The sequence below is a fragment of the Pipistrellus kuhlii genome, unplaced genomic scaffold (assembly GCF_014108245.1).
Source record: "Pipistrellus kuhlii isolate mPipKuh1 unplaced genomic scaffold, mPipKuh1.p scaffold_m20_p_5, whole genome shotgun sequence".
Classification (NCBI taxonomy): domain Eukaryota; kingdom Metazoa; phylum Chordata; class Mammalia; order Chiroptera; family Vespertilionidae; genus Pipistrellus; species Pipistrellus kuhlii.
In genome coordinates, this window is record NW_023425551.1 from 30,698,522 (window position 1) to 30,718,843 (window position 20,322).

Genomic DNA, 20,322 nt, shown 5'->3' on the forward strand with positions numbered 1-20,322 from the left:
AGAGCTAATCTGAAATTACTTGAAAATTGAAAGTGTAAAGATGAGCAGCTGGAAGGATGTTTTTGACATTACTGAGAGGGGAGGACCGGGAGGAGTGCATTTGAGTCGGAGTGGATGTGATGATGGGTCATGAGTTTTATCTTCCATGTTTAAAACTGAGGTGACACTTAGATATCTGTGAGAAAATGTACATGGGTCTCTGCACCTGGTTCCTGGCACAGAGCCTCCCAACCATTTGTAGTTTCCTAAGAGATAAGAGCACTAAAGCATCTTTGGTTCTTTTGAGGTGACTCTGGGTAGGCTCCTGGATGGCCCCTGGATGGCCCCTGGATGGTGGTTGGGCACCTAAAGGACTAGTTTGTTAAAGGACATGATAAAGGACACAGATGAACAGCCAATGAAGCGACATATAGGGCGGGGTCTGAGAGGATCGAAGGCATAGGAGCTTCTTTCCCCGTGGAGTTGGAGTATGTCAACCTCCTGGTGTAGACATGTTCGCCAACCTGGAAGCTCTCCAAACCTCATACTATTGGGATTTTATGGAGGCTTTTTTGCATAGGTATGACTAAGGAATAACTGTTTTAGCCCATCTCCCTTCCCTGGCGGATAAGGGATGAGTTGAAAATTCCAAGCTGCTCTTATCTTTCACATCCTACATTCAATCCATCAAGCATACACAGCAAGCTTCTACTTCAAAATGTATTCAAAATTGAGTACTTTCTGCCACACACTTTCCTCAAGGGGAAGGCAGAAATTCCAATAGTTCTGCTTGAAACTTGCCAAGCCTATTAAGGCCCCATTCATCATGGTACCCTAACCCTTCTGCCCACATTCCACTGGCCTAAACAAGTTACATGGAAAAGCTCAACACCAGTGGGATAGGGAGTGTTCTTTATCCAACATGAACTAGGGAACTAGCGGGGAGGGGGGGAGAGGGGGAAGGGGGGATTGGAGGGGAGGGGGAATTATGAACTCATAATACAATTTATCACAGATCGCCAGGATTTTGTATCTCACACTCTCTCATCTCAGACTCTCTGTTTCAAATTCTTCCACAGAGTGTCTGTATTAGTTTCTTAGTGCTGCCATAACAAAGTACCATAAACTAGGTGGTTTAAAATGATGGGAATGTATCCTCTCATAGTTCTGGAGGCTAGAAGTCCAAAATCAACCTATTGGCAGGGTCATGCTCCCTCCAAAGCCTCTAGCAGAGGATCCATCCTTGCCTCTTCTGGCTTCTGGTAACCCCAGGCCTCCCTTGGCTGTGGCAGCATAACTCCAACATCGGCCTCTGTCTTCACATGGCTGTCTTCCCTCCGCCCAAAGAGCTCCTGTAGCGCTAGACCTCTAAGGACATGAGTATTGGAGGACCAGATGGGTTGAGTTGTGTCTCCCCAAAAGATATGTTGAGGTCTTAACCTCATCCCTATGAATGTGACTTTATTTAGAAGTAGGATCTTTTCAGATATAATCAAGGTAAGATGAGGTCATACTGAAGTGCAGTGAGCCCTATTGCAACGTGACTGTGTCCTTAGAAGAGAAGGGGCTCAGACTCAGGGAGAAGGTGGCTATGCGACAGCAAAGACGGGGAGAGCAGTGCTGCCTCTCTAAGCCAAGGACACCATAGACTACCAGCAAGCAACCAGAAGCTAGGAAGAAGCAAGGATGTATTCCACTCATGAGCTCGTCACTGTTTCAGAATATTTGAAATCTCCCAATGCCAGTTTAAACAATGTATTTAAAGATTTGTTCCTTTCAATTTAGATAGTTATAGAGCGACTTAAGTATCTGAACCTAAGAAGAGCGGCTGTTTTAACCAAACTTCAGAGTGCAGAGGAAGAAATGAACGATGCAATGGACAATGTAAGTTATTTTTAACTGTTTCAAAGTGAACCTCTTTACTATATGTTTTTATCTTAATTTGTATCCAGGGTTTAAAAGGAGTTTCAGAATGCCTCTTATAAAAATGAGTTTGATTTCTTGGAAGAAACTGTAATATTATCACAATATTCATATAGACACCAAACACAACTAAAACAAAAGTTATGAAACAAAGAAAAGCAATAAAAGCAGAACAGTCAAATCACAGGAATAATGAGAAAGAAGAAACCAAGTTCACTTTTGAAATTTTGCAGCACCAAAGAAAGCAGAGACAATAAAAGCCCTGAACTCTATAAGCACTCATTCATGTCTTCAATCATTCAGCTAGCATTTTGGAATGATTGTTGTGTTCCTGGCACTGATGTATTGTGGATGTGATGGTGATCAAATTATAAATGCTAAGTGCTAAGAGGACCACAGGGCTTTAACTAGAGATTTGATCTTTACTGGAAAGTTCAGTTTCCCCTATATAAATAGAAATTAAAAAACAAACACCGGACTTTTAAATAGATGCTATAATTCAAAGTAATCTTTGAAGGAAGGTCCTGTGAGGTGTAACCCCTAGATCTTAATTGGTGAACATAGCTGGAATATGTGCTGGGACTTCAGTAACACAAACTGGTGCTAAAAGGGAAGACAGGTGGGCCTGAGGAGCACAGAGGCTGTGTTCTGAGCCTCCTCTTTGAGGTCATCAATGAATGAAAAATTTAAAGGACCCGTAAAACCTGGGAGAATTTCCCAGCTAGAAAGGTTGTCCTTAGAAAGACCTATGACTAAGGATGCCTGCTCTCTCTTTCATAAAAGGGCAAAAATTGTGACTGTGTACAACGGAGTCACTATTTATATGCCTCAAGCAGTGTTTCTCCCTGGCAGTCCAGGCCACCTCCAAAGGAGTGTCCTGGGAAGCTTACTACGAGTACAGATTTCGGAGGCCATGTCCAAGAATGACTGGACCAGAATGTCTGTCTGTAGGTGGGACCTGGAAATTATTTTTACAGCATCCAGAGAAGATGTCTATCCCCACTTAAGTTTGAGGAACCCCACTTTAAAGTTTGGGACACTGAAGAACCCTGGCTTATCATGCTTGATAAATCTTGAAGTTTCTGCATGTTTTGAAGGACTTTAGATGGATACCCTTCAGCTAAAGGCAGGTGAAGTTAAGAAAACCAATATAAAGGAGTTGGATATAAAGGACTTAAATCTCCAAAGAAGATTTATAAATGGCTAATAAACACATGAATAGAATCTCAAGTCACTAGTCATTATGGAAATACAAATCAAAACTACAAGATTGCCACCATTAAGTATTAAAAGGTATATATATATATATATATATATATATATATATATATGTGTGTATATGTGTGTGTGTGTGTGTGTGTGTGTGTGTGTGTGTGTGTGTATGTGTGTGTGTGTGTGTGTGTGTGTGTGTGTGTATCCAAGAAATGGAAAATATCAAGTATTGTTGAGGATGGTGCAGCTCCTGTGTAAAACAGTTTGGTATTTTTCTCAAAATGTTAAACACAAATTTACCATAAGATCCAGAAATTTTTATTCATATGGAAAAACCCAAAAGAAGTGAAACCAAGGACTCAAGCAGGTATTTATACTCCAATATTCATAGCGAATAGCATGGAGAAGAAACAACCCAAATGTCTATCGTGGATATGTGGACAAAGTGTAGACACAATGGAATATTATTCAGTCTTAAAAGGAAATTAAATTCTGACACATGCTAAAACATGGATGAACCTTGAAAACATTTGTGCTGGTGAAATGAGCCAGAAACAGAAGAAAGACACTGTGTAATTACACTGGGGCACCTAGAATAGGTAATTTCAAAGGGGCAGAAAGTAGAACAGAGATTACCAGGGGCTGCAGGGAGAAGGAGAAGGGGAATTACTATTTAATAGGTGCAGAGTTTCTGGGTGGGTTTTTTAAAAAGCTCTGGAAATGGAGAGTGGTGATAGCTGCACAACATTTTGAGTGTATTTAATGCCACTGCATCGTACACTTAATATCATTAAAATAGTAAATTTTAGGTTATATCTGATTTACCACAGTTAAAAAAAAAATTTTTTTTAAAGAAGAAATTCTTATTTGCAGCAACCTGGATGGAATTGGAGAACATTATGCTGAGTGAAATAAGCCAGTCAATGAAAGAAAAACACAACATGATCTCACTCATTTATGGATAATAAAGAACATTATAAACTGATGAACAAAAAGATAGATACAGAGACAGTAAAGCAACAAACAGACTGTCAAATTACAGCGGGGGGGAGGGAGGAGGGAGATATGGGGGAGATAAGAGATCAACCGGAGGTTTTGCATGCATATAAGCGAAACCAATGGACGAAAAACTCTGAGGAGGGAGGGCATGTATGGTAGTGGGGGGAGAGGGCACGCAATGGTAAGATATGTACACATATAATACCTTAATAAAAAAAAAAATGGCGAAAAAAATTTTTAAACACAAAAACATCCTTGCAGATTCTACTATGCAGCCAGGGATGAGAACCACTGGCTTAAAGGGGTGAGAGGCTCACGGCCTTAATGTGAACTGGAACCTGCTGGCGAAGAGTGTGAGCGCTGTAACATTTGATGTGCTGTGAGAGAGGAGTGGGAATGAGGGTGGGGATGGGTGTGAGAGTTTGTGGTGGGAGGAAGGACAGGTCATGCTGGCATCCAGCACAGTAGACAGTGACAGGATCAGTTTTCAAATCAGACATATTTGAATTCCAGATCTATAGCCTACCAGCCCTGTGACTTTGCCTAACCTGATCTTTTGTTCAATTGTTTGAAAAAGGGAAGATATCCCCTACCACATAGTGTCATTATAAGTATTATATGAAATGATGCTTGTAAAATGCCTAAAATCAACGGTAATATTCAAAATAGCTACCATCTATATTGAAGGGGCTAGGCTGGCTTCACGGGCTAGCAACCTATGTGGTCACATAGAGCCCCATGCTTAGAAAGACCCCACAATTAGTTTAATGCTGTGCTGTCAGTCTTGAAATGTTTAATCGCTTTAGAACAAAGGCTCTGCATTTTTATTTTGTCCTGGGCCCAGCAAGTTAGCTGAGCTGTGCAGGGTCATTCACCCAATCACAACAGAGCTGGCAGCAGCGGTGAAGAGCCTCGGCTGTGCCAGGCATTAACCGGTAGCTGCTGGATCATGGACCGGTCCAGAGGTTCCTCAGTGAGAGGCTCGGTGGGAGGTGAACTTGAGTGTAGTGGCTATAACTGCTGACTTTCCGTGTCTGGGGTCCCTCTTACAAGATCCTCTGATCTAGTCCCTCCATATATGAAGCCTCCAGTCCTCTGGTTGCAGGAGAGTTGGGGGGGGGGGGGGGGCCTGAGGGACAGAGTTGGCTGACTGAGTGAGATGGAGAGTGACTTTGGCCACTAGCACCTCCTTTTAACCAGTCTCCCTGTTTTCTGCTCTCCATTCCCCATCTTCAGAGGTGCCTGGTGTCAACAGGTCATGAGCTTCTCGAGGATTTTGAAGAATGAATGAACTTGATCCTTGTTGGCCCTACCCCCACCCCTCCCACACACACCCATCCCTGTCGCCACACTGAGCCTTTAGCTTTTTCTGATCTAAGACAGCTACCACTCATCCATCTGCTTTCTAGCTACAAAAATATGGAGCTGTAGAGGGTCAGCTATCACTTCCTCTGGTCTCTTTTCCCAGTCTGTGTCCTCGTGAGTTTATTCCTGTTTTAGGGAAGTAGCAAGCACAAATGCATGTGTTATCTGCCTTGTTCAGCAGAGGTAGTCTGATAGTTTTTGAGACTCTAAAATCCAACTTATTTGAAAGTTCATCTTCTGGCAGCCCCTCAGCACCTGTAGACATGTGGCTTCAGAAACATGGTCTGCTATTAAAATGTTTTTCCCAAGTTGGGACGGGAAATAAGGATGATAAGGAAAGAGTGACTGCCTCCTGACTGGTCTGAGTACGCTTCAGCCCCTAGCTCAGCATCCGTGGATTCCATGGAGAAGGGGGTGGTAGGGGTAGCTCCACCCACAAGGTTCTCAGTCTCATGTAGCTCAACCCTACGCACTGGCAATTTCCTTTGTACTTAGCCACTTCTCCCAGCCTTCAGCTGGGACACTCATACAGCATCTCTGTACTGTGCATGCCTCCCGGCTCCAGGATGCTGCAGTGGTCCAGGCAAGACCATAGCTCCCACGTTCATCTGTCCTCCACAGTCAACTCTGGAGCAAGCAGCTAAAGTAAGACCCACATCTGACAGTGGGAGAAAGCCAATGTGGACCCTATCCCCTTGGCAGTTGCCCACCATGCCATCTCTTCCCCCAGTTCTCTTGTCCCTGCTAAGGTAGCCCAAGGACAGTGAATCTTTCAACAATCTGAAGCCTGTAGAGAGTGGTTGCTAACTTCTCTGGAGATCATCAACAGAAAGAATTGCTGAGGGCAACTTTATGTGCTAAGAAGAGCTAAATAAATTCAAAAATAATTTGTATGTAACATCTTACTATTTAAAAACTTAAGTAAATTAACTAAGAATTTGGTACATTTTCAATAATAATTTTTTCAGTATTTGTTTTCTGAGATAGAACATAGAAAACGCGCTAGCTATCTTATGCTCATTTTACCTTATAAGAGAAAGTGCTCAGTAAAATTCAAACAAGGTCTTATAACAGAAATGAAAACTATATGCCTATTAAATTTTGGACAAGTACAGAATGGTTGCAATTAAGAAAAAAAAGCCAAAATTTGCTTTCTAAATTATTTCTTAGAAAGTTTCAGCACTATCAGCTGAAACCGGTTTGGCTCAGTGGTAGAGCATCGGTCTGCGGACTGAAAGGTCCCAGGTTCGATTCCGATCAGGGGCATGTATGTTGGCTGCGGGCACATCCCCAGTAGGGGGTGTGCAAGAGGCAGCTGGTGGGTGTTTCTCACTCATCAACGTTTTTAGCTCTCTATCTCTTTCCCTTCCTCTCCGTAAAAAAATCAATAAAAATATATTTTTTTAAAAAGTAAGTTACAGCACTATCAAATAAGAAATGGAATAGTACCATTAATTTCAGCAAAACTTATATCCACATATTTAATGTTTTTAATATTGGTTTTTAATAGGATGAGCTGTTTCGTACTCTTGCAGCTTATAAACTTATTGCACCAAGATATAGATGGCAGAGGAGCAGATGGGGACGCTCATGTCCTGTGACTTTAAAAGAAGGTAACATTTATCCAGGAATGGCTGACCTCTCCGTAAGGTACGTAATCATTTTCTGAACTTAATTTCAAAACTTCCCCATATCTCTTTTCAGTTGTTTATGATCGTGGTATATTTTAAGTTTTCTAGGTAAAATGTACTGTCTGTCATCAGAAGAAACCTTAAAAGCATTTTCATTGAACCCACGTCCTTATCTTCTTCCACCAATGCCCGCACCACCATTCAAAGTATTCGTATTTGGACCGCCATCTTCAGGGAAAACAACACTTTGCAATTTGCTTGCAAAATATTACAAAGGAAAGGTAACTACTTCATCTAGCTAGCTAGCTAGGTTTCTACCTATTTAAACTTTATTTTATTTATTTATTAATTATATTTTATTTATTTTTTTTTTTTTTTTTTTTTTTTTTTTTTTTTTTTTTTTTTTTTTTTTTACCGAGAGGAAGAGAGAGGGACAGAGAGTTAGAAACATCGATGAGAAAGAATCATAGATCAGCTGCCTCCTGCACACCCCCCACTGGGGATGTGCCCGCAACCAATGTACATGCCCTTGACTGGAATCGAACCTGGGACCCTTCAGTCCGCAGGCCGATGCTCTATCCACTGAGCCAAACAGGTTTCGGCCTATTTAAGCTTTATTATAATTTGTAGGGTTTGGGGATTTGTAGGTTTGTACTGACTTTTCTTAATTTTACACTGTCAATTGGGTCATTGTTCTGGGCTTGGAGTGGGAGAGGCATCCCCCTGACTGTTTATTGAGGCTTCCAGACCATAGCCCTTCCCTGCTCCCCCAAAGCCCCCAGATTTGACTGTTATGTCGTACAAGTGACACCACCCATTACCTCTCTTGGTTCCACAGGTCTCCTTTATCCTGGGTTATACCCCTCCTGCTCACTGTGGAGTGAATATGTGAAGAGTTCTCTACAATGTACTCACTCCTGTCATCATTCTTGGTGGTTTCAGTAATTACTAGGATGACTCTCCCAAGGCCCTGACCTCTCTCTCCCCTCAGTGATCTTGTTCTTCACACTCAGTAACTGAAGAGAACTTGTGTTTAGCTTGGACCATAGAGATAGCAATAGAGGTAGGAAGAAGTGAACAGATTTGGGATGTAATTTGAAGACAGAGCCAAAGCATTTGAGGAGGGATTGGTGTGGAGAGGAATGATATGAAAGCCAGCATGGCTAGAGTAGAGGGCATAAAGGAGGACTGGCACAAGATGAAGGTGGCTGAAGATGTTGTCAGAGCTATGCAGGTCCTCAGAAGGAGTCTGAAGGAATGAAGGAGGGAGGGAGGGAGGGAGGGAGGGAGGGAGGGAGGGAGGGAGGGAGGGAAGGAGGGAGGAAGGAAAGGAGAAAGGGAAGGAGGAATAAAGAGAAAAACACCAATTGGTTGCCCTCTGTACATGCTCCCACCAGGGATCAAACTTGCAACCCAGGAATATGCCCTGACCAGGAATCAAACCAGCAACCTTTCAGTGCATAGGACAATGCTAAATCAGCTGAACCATTTCTACCTGGCTACAAGTTCTTTTTTTTATTATAAGCATTATAGATGTTTTCTATAACTCTATGGTTTGGCCTTTCACTTTTTTAATGAAAAATGCATCCTACTCTTTCATTTATAGTTAGTCACTAAGTCCTGCCTACACTGAAGGAGAAGGGCGTTAGATTCCACCTTCTCAGGGGAAGAGTATTAAAGGATTTGTGGACATGTTTTAAAACCATCACAATGTATATCAGACAAAAGAATTACAATTTTAAAATATAAAGAGTTCTTAAAAATCAATATACAGAGGAAGCCACAATGGAAAAAACATATAGCCAACAGGCAATTTACAAAATAGATACAAATAGCAGAGAGATGACAAAAAATGAGGTATGTCATGTCAGCTGTTAGAATTGAAAGATCACTATTAATGACCCAAATGTGACTAGGATGGAGAAAAGTACCTTCTCTTACACTGCTGCTAAGAGTATAACCATTAGGGATAGTGATTGGAAATATGTATAAAAGCCTAAAATCCATGCATATCCTTTGAACTGCTAATTCCATTTTATAGAAACTATCAAAGAGATATACATAAGTGTATTCATCATAGTCTAGTTTATAATATAAAAACATGTATACTTAAGTATATATTATTGATATTTTAATTAAATAACTTGTAATATATTCAGCTAATACAATATTGTGCATCCACTAAAAAATAATCGCATGAATGCATATTTATTGGCATAGAATAAAATAATGTAAGCATATTGAAGGACAAACAAAATAGAATCTAGAGATATGAAAATATTATTTAAATTTAAAAGGCATATAGAAATCTACTTTTAACAGTTAAAAATGTAGAATATTACTTACCTGACAAAAGACTTACATTCAGAATATATATAAAATTTTAATCCAATTTTTTAAATGTGCAAAAGTTGACACATGCTTAAAAAGAGAAGGTAAGTGAGTTACCAAGAAGTGCTAAAAAGAAGTTCAAAAATACTAATGAGTGAGGCAATGTAAATTTAAACTACAATGAATCACTTCTTCAGACCCATTAGAATGGTTAAAATTTAAAAGATTCACAAACCAAGTGTTGGTGAGGATATAGAGTAAATGCAACTTTCATACATTGCTGATAGGAATGCAAACTAGTTCAGCCACTCTGGAAACAGTTAAATTGTTAATTATAAAGTCAAATACACTTACCATATGACCCAGTAATTCCACTCTATGATATTTACCCAAGGGAAATGAAATCATGTGTTCACAGAAAGACTTCTTCCGAAATGTTCATTACAATTTTACTGATAATAGCCAAAAAGTGGAAACAACCTAAATGTCAATCAATAGATGAATGAACTAAAAAATTTATATATTCTTACAATACCACTCAACAATAAAACTGACAGATTACTGACATATAAAGTTATACTAATGAAGAAAAAAAAAAGTTATACTGATGAATCTCAAAAACATGATAAAGGGGGAAAGCTTGGAAAAGATTACATCCTATATAATAAAAGCCTAGCCACCATAATGACAGAATGACCACTCCACCAGTCACTATGAGGTGCACTGACCACCTCTCGGTTCCTTTCCCTGGCTGGCAGGCTCTGATCGCCAATGGCAAACAAGGACCCGGGGCAGGTGGCAGGGGATGCAGGAGGCACCAGGCCAAGTCTCTCACCCTGCCAGTCACTCCACACACACAGGACAACAGCTACTGGGGGTGGGGTTAGCAAGTGGGCGGGAATGGCCAACTTCTCGGTCCCTCCACTGACAGCAGTCAGGCTCCCATCGCCTGATGGGAAACAGGGAATCAGGGTGGGTGACAGCGGGGGACAGGACTGACTAGCAGGCGGGACAAGCCAACCCCTTGGTCCCTCCTCCCAGTCTGCAGGCTCCTATTGCTGCCCATGGAGAATGGAGAACTGGGGTAGGTGGCGGGGGATGTGAGCAGTGCCAGGCCAAGGCCCTTGTCCCGCTGGCCACTCCACACACACAGGCTCCTGGCGGCGGGGATGCAGCCAGTGAGCACGGCTGACCTCTTGGTCCCTCCCCTGGCTGTCAGGCTCCCATCACTGGGAGAACAGGGAATGGGATGAGTGGTGGTAGGGGGCGGGGCTAAATGGCTCTGATCTCAAGCTACGCATGAGCACCTTACCCATGCACAAATTCCTGTGCTGGGCCTCTAGTAGTAACTATAAAGAAGCATGAGGGCTGTCCTGGCCAATTTGGCTCAGTGGGTAGAGCATTGGCCTACAGACTGAAAATTCCCAGATTTGATTCCCGTCAAGGGCATGTACCTTGGTTGAAGGCACATCCCCAGTAGGAGGTGTGCAGGAGACAGCTGATCGATGTTTCTCTCATCAATGTTTCTACCTCTTTATCCCACTCTTTCTCTCTCTGTAAAAAAATCAATAAAATACTTTTTTTTACTTTTTTTTAAAGAAGCAGCATGAGGGCACTTTGGAGTCAATATAAATGTTCAATATCTTAATTGTGGTTGTTCTTATGTAACCTCATCAAGTTGCATACTTTAAATGGTTACCTTTTATTATATGTAAATTATACAAACAAAGTTGATTTTTAAAATATATGTAACCTGGAGAGAAACCAAGATGGCAGCATAGAGTAGACACCTGAATGCAGCCTACCACAAGAAATTTGGATTTAGAACTGAAAAACAGGGGAAACATTGCCCTGAAGCACCAGATGGCTGGCTGAGAGGAAGCTCTATCATCTGGGAAGGAGAGAGAAGGCACACTGAACCTCAGGAACTGTGAGCACAAAAAGGCGGCCGCCTAACTTTGCTGTTGGCTTGCTTGCGGAGCGTGGAGAGGGCGGGCTGAGTTCACTACTGGCTTACTCCCTGTGCGCGGAGAGGGCAGACAGCTAATGCGTGGCGGCTAGCTTTCTTGATCAGGAGGAAAACAGAACCACCCTATTGCTCTGATAGAAGGCCCCAGACAGGGAGAGGCCAGACTGTCAGGCAGTGGGCAGAGATCTCTCTGAGGTGTGTGAAGTCAGCAGCCATTACTGTGGGACTCAGAAACCAGACCCTCGTAGGGAGGGGCTGAATAAAGCTTGTCTGCACCACCCGAGACTCCACCCCATTCAAGCAGAACACAGAAGCCCTTCCAGTGACTAGCTTTCTCGTTCGCAGTGAATAGGACTATCCTGGGGAGGGGGGGGGGGGGGCAGACAGAAATCCAAAGCTTGTCTGCACCTATACCAAAGAGGTGTGCGTGCCTGCAACAAATTGTGTGGGATTCAACAAAGCTTGTCTGTGCCACCCCGAGACTCCGCCCCATTCAACCGGAATACAGAAACCCTCCTAGCTGAAACACTTCTGATCCTCATAGCCAATTGGCTTGGAGATCAACGCTTCCCAGTGATACCAACAACCAGCAAGGCTTAACAATAAGACTGCACACACAGCCCACAAAGGGCTACACCAAGACTGTCCACTCCAGATAACTGGGAGGCTGACTCACTGAACCATATAGAACACCTTAGCACACAAAGCCACCCTACCAACTCAAGGAAGCTGTGAAAATGCCAAGACAAGGAAACAGATCACAAACAAAAGAAATGGAGGACAAGAAGCTACTGGATATAGAGTTCAAAACCACGCTTATAAGGTTTTTCAAGAATTTCCTAGAAAAGGCCGATAAAATAAACGAGACCTATGAGGATATGAAAAGGGATCAATTAGAAATAAAGAATACATTGTCTGAAATAAAAAATATTATACAGAGTCCTAAAAACAGAATGGAAGATCGCAAGAATCAAGTCAAAGATTTGGAACACAAAGAGCCAGAGGACACTCCTCCACAGAAGTAAGAAGATAAGAGAATCCAGAAAGTTGAAGATAGTGTAAGAAACCTCTGGGACAACTTCAAGTGAACCAGAATCAGAATTATAGGGGTCCCAGAAAAAGAGAGAGTGCAAGATACCGAAAGAATATACTGGAAGAAATAGTGACAGAAAACTTCCCCCACCTGGGGAAAGAAATAGACTTACAAGTCCAGGAAGAGCACAGAACCCCAAACAAAAGGAATCCAAAGAGGACCACACGAAGACACATCATAATTAAAATGCCAAGAGCAAAAGACAAAGAGAAAAGCAGGTAGTTACCTATAAAGGAGCACCCATACAATTGTCAGCTGATTTCTCAACAGAAACCATGCAGGCCAGACGGGAATGGCAAGAAATATTCAAGGTGATGAACAGCAAGAACCTACAGCCAAAAATACTCTACCCAGCAAAGCTATCACTCAGAATTGAAGGCCAGATAAAGAGCTTCACTAATAAAAAATGCTAAAGGAGTTCATCACTGCCTAACCAGAATTATATGAATTGCTGAAGGGAGTTCTTTAGGAAGAGGAAGTACCGGAAAATAAAGATAAAAACTATGAACAACAAATACGTAACTATCAACAAGTGAAACTAAAAGCCAAGGGAATTAAAAAACCTGATGAACAATATTAACTGGTGAATATAATAGAATCAGAGGTATGGAAGGGGAGTGGACTGACGATTCTCAGGGAAAAGAGTGGGAGGTGTGGGAAGAGAGCCTGAACTGTGCACCTATGGATGAGGACAATGAGGGGGGCGGGGGGAAGGACAGAGGGTGGAGTGGGAATCTGGTGGAAGGGAGCAATGGAGGGGGGGAAAATGAGGAACATTTGTAATAATATGAACAATAAAGATTTATTTTTTAAAAATAAAAAATAAATAAAATAAAATATATGTAACCTGAAGGTATATTACATGATGCATTCATAAGTAGATATGTAGTTCTACATGAAAATATGACTGAATTTCTATGAAAGCAAGTGTTGAAAAATCAATGAATTCTGAAAATAACAAAACTCAAGTCGCATTAAAGATTTGTCAGCTAGCCCTGGCTGATGTAATTTGCTGGTTGAGTGTTGTCCCAACCATCAGAAGGTTGCCAATTTGATTCCCAGTCAGGGCACATGCCCAGGTTGCTGGTTCGATCTCCTGTCAGGGTGCATACAGAGATAACTGATTGATGTTTCTCTCATATCAATATTTCTCTCTCTCTCTCCCTAATCCTTTCTCTCTAAAAATAACCAATAAAAAAACATATTTCAAAAAATAATATTAAGAAAAAGATTTTAGAATAGATAGGTAAAGATATAAAAATAAACACAGATACAGATACATTTATAGATGCAGATACATAGATATAGATATGTAGATATGTAGATATTGATATAGATTAACAATGTGTAACTGTGCTTATGTTGGTTTTCTCAAATATTCTTTGCAGGTAGTTGACTATGCCAAACTTGTTCAGCCACGTTTTGATAAAGCCCTTGATACATTAATAAAAAATGCTGTAGCTGAGGCCACTGAAGACGCTATTAGGTCTGTGAGAGAACGGTTTCTCTCAGAAGCAGAGGCTAAAAAACAAGGTGATCTGTCTTTTTTAAATGTGTTTCTTAAGGTTGGGTTAACAATTAAGCCTGGCTGGCAAGAACTTTGTTTGCTCATCTTGATATCTCTGGCACCTTACACCTTAATAAGTGATTGAATAAATGAGTCTACTACGTCAACCTGATTCATAATCAGAAAGTATTTCAATTCTAGATTTCTAAGGGAAGGAAACAGAAAGAGCTTCCAGATTTGGATTGCATTACTTTCATGATTTTGCTTACTGCCAGAGACTGAGTATAATTTATACCTTTATCTCCACCAGTCCTGACACTTGACTCATGGGGTTTGAGTTGCTGCTGCTATTATTGTTGTTTTAGGCTTGTATGCTAACTCTGATTGTAAATCAGATTGTTCTATTTGGGAACTATTAATTTTAAATTCAAAAAGCCATAAAGCATTGAAACTGAAAGAAGCCCTAAGATCAATTAACGTAACTTTACAGATGAGAGAACTGAGATGGTTGAAGGTTAAATGGCTTCCTGAAACTCACCAAGCTAGTAGCATAGCTGAGACTTGAACCCTGGTTCCCAAAATTCCAATGTTCTTTCTCCTGACCAGCTGCCTCTTCCTATACCTCACTTCTTATTACATATTTTACAATAGACCCAAGGGTTTGGGGCTTTTTTATTTTCTGTTTTTCTTAAGGAAGAATGAGATTTTTCATTTTATGGCTATTTTTGAAATTCAATGATTGGTTTTGGTAGAATTTATGTCTGCAGTTGGCACCCTTGTAACTAGTCACATTGGTACACATGGAAGTCATTTAATATCTAAATATCTCCTCTTAGTGGAATACCCACAATGCAGCACTTGCAATATACTACATGGGATATTTCTCACTTTTAAAGATCTGGAAACAAAATATGAGATTAGTTCCAGTGTTTTAGACTAAATTCAGACATCACTGTTTGGACTTCCAGAAACTATGTCAATGTATTGTATTCTAATAGAGCCATCACTGCCTTGATTCCAAATATTCTTTTCCTAATAAAGTTTTTCTCACTATAAAAGTTAGATCATTTTTATTGGGCATTTACTATACATTGAGGCTATGCTCAATGCATTGCATGCATTCCCCTACTTAATTCTCATAACAGGCCTATGGAGGTAGGCATTTTATCTCCACTTTTACCGTGTTTCCCCGAAAATAAGACAGCCTCCGAAAATAAGACCTAGCGCATGGAAAGATAAGACATCCCCTGAAAATAAGACCTACTGCAACTTTGGGAGAAAAAATTAATATAAGACACTGTCTTATTTTCAGGGAAACAGGGTAGTACATGAAGAATCTAAGGCTTATGGGGGTTAAGGTATTTGCCCATAGTTGACAGCTAGCAAGTGATAAGGATTCAGATCTACTGGGATTCAAATCAAATCTGTGCTTCTATCCTCTATGTCTCTCAAGTGCTCACAGAAAACTGGAAAGAGCAGTGATACCCCAGAGCCATCTTGCTATGAATTGATGCATTCTTTAGCTCTCTCTTTTTTCTATTCATATTGGTAATAATTGTGATTCTATGGTATATGTAAAATTGCATTCTCTTAAAATAATTCTTCTTTCTAATTAATATGTAATTATTGTAATAAATTGTATGTTAGATGAAGATTTAAGTTAATTATTTCCAGATGGTGGGCCAATTTTATAAATAACATTTACTAAATTATACATATTTTTACTACAGATTTGAAATGCTAGCTTATTAATGTTAGGCTTATTGTAAACTTCTGAATTTTCTATTTTTTTCTCTTTCTATTATAACCTTTAATATAGAATATAGTTATTAAAACTTTATGATGCATTTCAATTTAGTAATACAAGTTTCTCCTTACAACATTTTGTTTTGAAATTATTCCTGGGTATTCTTTCACTTATTCCATAAAATGAGTGTCTACTGTGTGCCAGGCTTTGGAATACATATAAAATTTTGTCAAGTTCTACAACAAATCCCAGTGGGAGAATTGTGTTCCATTAAAAAATAATCTGACAATACGGGCGCGCCTCGCGCCCCAGTGGCCCCGTGCCACAAACAACCCTAGCCCTTCGCGACCCCACGCCCGGAGCTGCCCCGAAAGAGACAGCAGCTGCAGAGAGAATCGCGCTCTGCAAGACCCAGTGCTGGGTTTGGTGTGATCTCCCCCAAAATCGGGTCTTTTTAAAAAACATCAAGGGACGCAGGACAAATTGTTAAGAATCGGGACCGTCCCACCAAAAGTGGAACATCTGGACATCTTGATGCAGACACATCCTGTGCCTGATCCCCTTCACCCCCTTGCTTCTGAGTACTAGGGAAGGACTGCCCAGTTTGGCATATCCTGGGAGACTGCAGGGGGAAATTCCCTTCCTGGAAACAGGGGATCAGAGCGAGAAAAGATAGTCTGGGAGCCAGCACCCTGGCAGCCAACCAGGACAAAACATAGAGCCATAGAGAAAGAAGGCTAGAGCAACCAAAAAGACTGGGAAGTCAAATCAGAAACACTGCCACCTAGGGACTGAATTACAAACTGACTTTTTTGTTCCCCTTTCTTCCTTTCCTTTTTTTTTTTTACTTTTAATAAATCAAAAATAAACGAACACAAATAACTAAGATATAGCCTACTTAAAATTAAGGACTAGCTTACAAAACTGAGGTACAGTGGAATGCTGGGAACTATAATACTGTCTGGACCGAGAATCAGGCGTGCCAAATAGAATAACAGAGGAAGTGAATGACCACTACTGGACCTTTTTTTGCTTATTTTTCTATTCTTTATTTTATTTTCATTTTTTACATCTTTCACTTAAGAAACAAATTTTTTCCTTTTTTCCTTACTTGATTTTACCTTCTCAATTATTACATTTTTCAATTTCAATCATCATTATTACTATTAATATTTTGCATTTTTTGTTTCATTTTTCTTCTTTTTTTTTTCTTCAGAACCATTTTACTTTCTCTTTATTTTACATTGGGATTAGTCTTCATTCTATTTTAATCTCTACTATGACACCGTTCAACCCTATCTCAACTTGACCTTTACGACATCACTCTCTTACTAACCTTTACCCTTTTTGTCTCCTGTTTATCTTATCCTTTTCCAGCTTTAGTTTTTCCCTATTCTTCTGTATACCCCCTGCTAAAACTCTCATCATACTTACAGATCTAATTTCCAACCTCCTGCTCCAAGTGTATAAATACCACTCTCTTCACTATATTAACTAGTTAAAAAAAAACAAAAAAACAAAACTGTTCTCCTCTCTATCCTCTTGTTGTTATTTGCGTGAATATTGATTACAGTGAATTTTTATGATTTTTAGTGAAATTGTTAGGCTTATTCTTGTGTTGTTATTGTTGCTTAGTATTTTTTAAATTCCTTTGTTTTTGTTTGTTTTTTACTTCTGTTTATCATAGCCTTGCTTAATAATAGGGGATATTGTAGTTTGTATTAATCTCCAAGTATTATTGCTGGCATTTGCTGAGATTAGTGGTTGTTCTATGGGAATTTTCTCCATATATATATATATATATATATATATATATATATATATATATATATATATATGTATGTATATATATGTATGTATGTATATGTATATATATATGTATGTATGTATATGTATATATAGTTTGTTTCCCCTTTCTCTCTTAGTCTGCTTCTTGTCTGTCTGTCTGTCTGTCTCTCTCTCTCTCTCTCTCTCTCTCTCTTTTTTTTCTTCTCCCTGTTTCCCAACTTCATTTCAACATTACTTTTTTTCTTCTTTTTCTATCTCTTTATTTATCACTCCTTTTTTTTTTTTTTTTTTTTTTTTTTTTTACCTTTCTTCTTTCTCTCCTATCCCTTAATTTGCCTTTCTCTAGTGGTCACCTTTAGTAGAGGTTATTAATATCACAAATACATTCTTGTTCAGTGCTTTTTGTGTTGTACCTGGTAGTGTTGTATTTTGTGCCTTTAAATCAACACAGGAGAAAGATAACCACATAACCAGACATCCTGAAAAGAGAGACCATGGGCAGACAAAGAAATAGGCCACACATGAAAGAAAAGCAGGCATCACCAAAAAAGGAAGTAAACGAGTTAGAGGCAAGCAACCTATCAGAGCAGGAATTCAGAGTAATGATCATAAGATGGCTAAAAAGAATAGAAGAGAAATTTGACAATAACCAAGAAGAAATGAAGAACCATGAGGAATTGAAGAAGAACCAAGAGGATATGAAGATGAACCAAGAAGAAATGAAAAATGACATCGCTACTATGAAGAACTCAATAGAAAGCATCAAGAGTAGGCTAGAAGAAGCAGAGGACCGCATCAGTGAGCTAGAAGACAAGATGGAAAAAAATGATGCCTAAGGGATTATAAAAAAATAAATAAATAAACAGCACTGAAATTGCATGCCATCCAGATTATCCAGATGACGCAGAATAAATTTATATTTTTAGTATACCATCCTAAAAATGAAAACCAAAAATTTAAAAAATATACTCATAGACAAGTCTCAGAAAAAAGCTTAAGAATATTTATCCAGACTACTAAAATTGCTTGCCATTCGTCCTATTTAAGGCTGGACAAAATGAATTAATTAAATCCTTCAACAAATTCTAGAGTACCTACTTTAGGTACTCATGTGTAGGTCAGACACATGAAGCTCCTGTCTTCATGGTGGTTATACATTGAAGGAGGATAGAGGAGCAAAAACAAACAAATAAAAAACAAACCACAAACTGGTAGAAAAAAATATATAACACAGTAATGGGGTAGGAGGTGATTGGAATAGGAGTGCTGGAGTATTAGGGTGACTAAGGAAGACCTCATTGAAGAGGAGACATTTAACAGAAATCTAAATAAAAAGAGGAAGCCAGGGTCCTGGAGGAAGAACAGTGATATAATGTCTCTTGAAGTCTATAGTGATTCCTTTCACATTATGGCATAAAATCATAGATTTTAAAGCATTCCACAAATTGCCATTTTTTCACCAGAATATAAAAATAGATGCTATCTCTCATATGTTACAAACTTAAAAGCTTCTTTTGAAATTCACTAATTATTCTAAATCTAACAATAGGGTTAACCTTTCTTAAGATTTTAAAAATTAGAATACTTTTGCTAGTGAATTTTACTACAATACATTTTTTAGAAAAATTCACGAATGGAGTGTATTGAGATTTTCAAGCATAGAGAATTATAGACTAATATAGAAGATGGCAGCTAGCATGGAGCAGGCTTCCTGAAAGCCAAGCACTTTCTAAGTTGTCATCATCCATTTTTGTATTTAATCCTCACAACAGTGCCTTGAGTGTGATGGTGTTCATTGTGCATAGTAGAAATTGAGACAAGGAGATCAAAGCCATGCTGACTGAGTCAGAACTCACATGCAAGTCTCTGACTTTAAAACAGAGAAGTGAATCATTGTACCTGTCTCCTTACCCCCAACTACCTTCTGCTAACAGCCTATTTACTATCTTTCAGCTATAAAAGATCTTAAAATGAAGGAGTATGGTAAAGCCTTCGAAGAGGCAATCGTTGAACTTGATGATGAAGGTAAAGAAATACATTGCTACTGCTGTATTAGCCGAAATGTCTCTAATATAAACAGGTTAGTTGCTAAAGCATATTATTCTTCCACTGCAGGGCTCGTTCAGGAATCCCAAATAGAGAGCCCTTTAGAGGACAATGAAGAAGCCAAAATGAAGTCAGATAGTGATCCAACTGTTAAAAGTGATCAAGATGGTAACAAAATGAACTGTGCACAGGGGTAGGGGAGTGGGAAGGGTGTCCCTCAGCCCGGCCTTCACCCTCTCTAATCTGGGACCCCTCAGGGGATAACCAGCAGTCAGACATCCCTCTCACAGTCCAGAACTGCTGGCTCCTAACAGCTCGCCTGTCTGTCTGATTGCCCCTAACTTCTTCTGCTTGCCAGCCTAATTGTTCCTAACTGCTCCCCTGCTGGCTTGATTGCCCCTAACCACCTCTGCCTCAGCCCCATATCTGGGACCCAGGATTCCCTCCCCCAGCCAACCATAGGCACCCAGGATTTGGGCTTCCTTCCCTCTGGTCAGCCATAGGCATCCAGACCAGCTGCATCTTGCAGGGGATGGTGGGCAGATGGCTTCGCCTTGCTGCAGCCGCAAGTGCTAGTGCCAGGGACCACAGGGTGGGTGGCTTCTCCATCTCCCAGACCACAGCCAGCCGCAGGTACTGATGCCTGGGACTGCAGGGTGGGCATCTTCTCCATCTACCAGGCCATAGCCAGCCACGGGTGCTGGCGCCTGAACCTCAGGGTGGGCGGCTTCT

At 40.2% G+C, this 20,322-nt stretch overlaps 1 protein-coding gene across 2 annotated transcripts in view; it reads left to right on the top strand.

The window, feature by feature from the left end:
- Positions 1–20,322, top strand: part of AK9 (adenylate kinase 9) — a 103,410-nt gene that overhangs the window by 18,820 nt on the left and 64,268 nt on the right. Inside the window, exons 11-16 of one of the 2 annotated variants that reach the window (XM_045572773.1) lie at positions 1,765–1,863; positions 6,989–7,128; positions 7,210–7,390; positions 13,891–14,035; positions 19,498–19,569; positions 19,660–19,728. In XM_045572773.1, coding sequence (XP_045428729.1) covers positions 1,765–1,863; positions 6,989–7,128; positions 7,210–7,390; positions 13,891–14,035; positions 19,498–19,569; positions 19,660–19,728 — 706 coding nt within the window. Of the gene's footprint in view, positions 1–1,764; positions 1,864–6,988; positions 7,129–7,209; positions 7,391–13,890; positions 15,041–19,497; positions 19,570–19,659; positions 19,729–20,322 lie in introns of those variants that run through there. The other variant, XM_045572772.1, reaches the window with a different exon arrangement.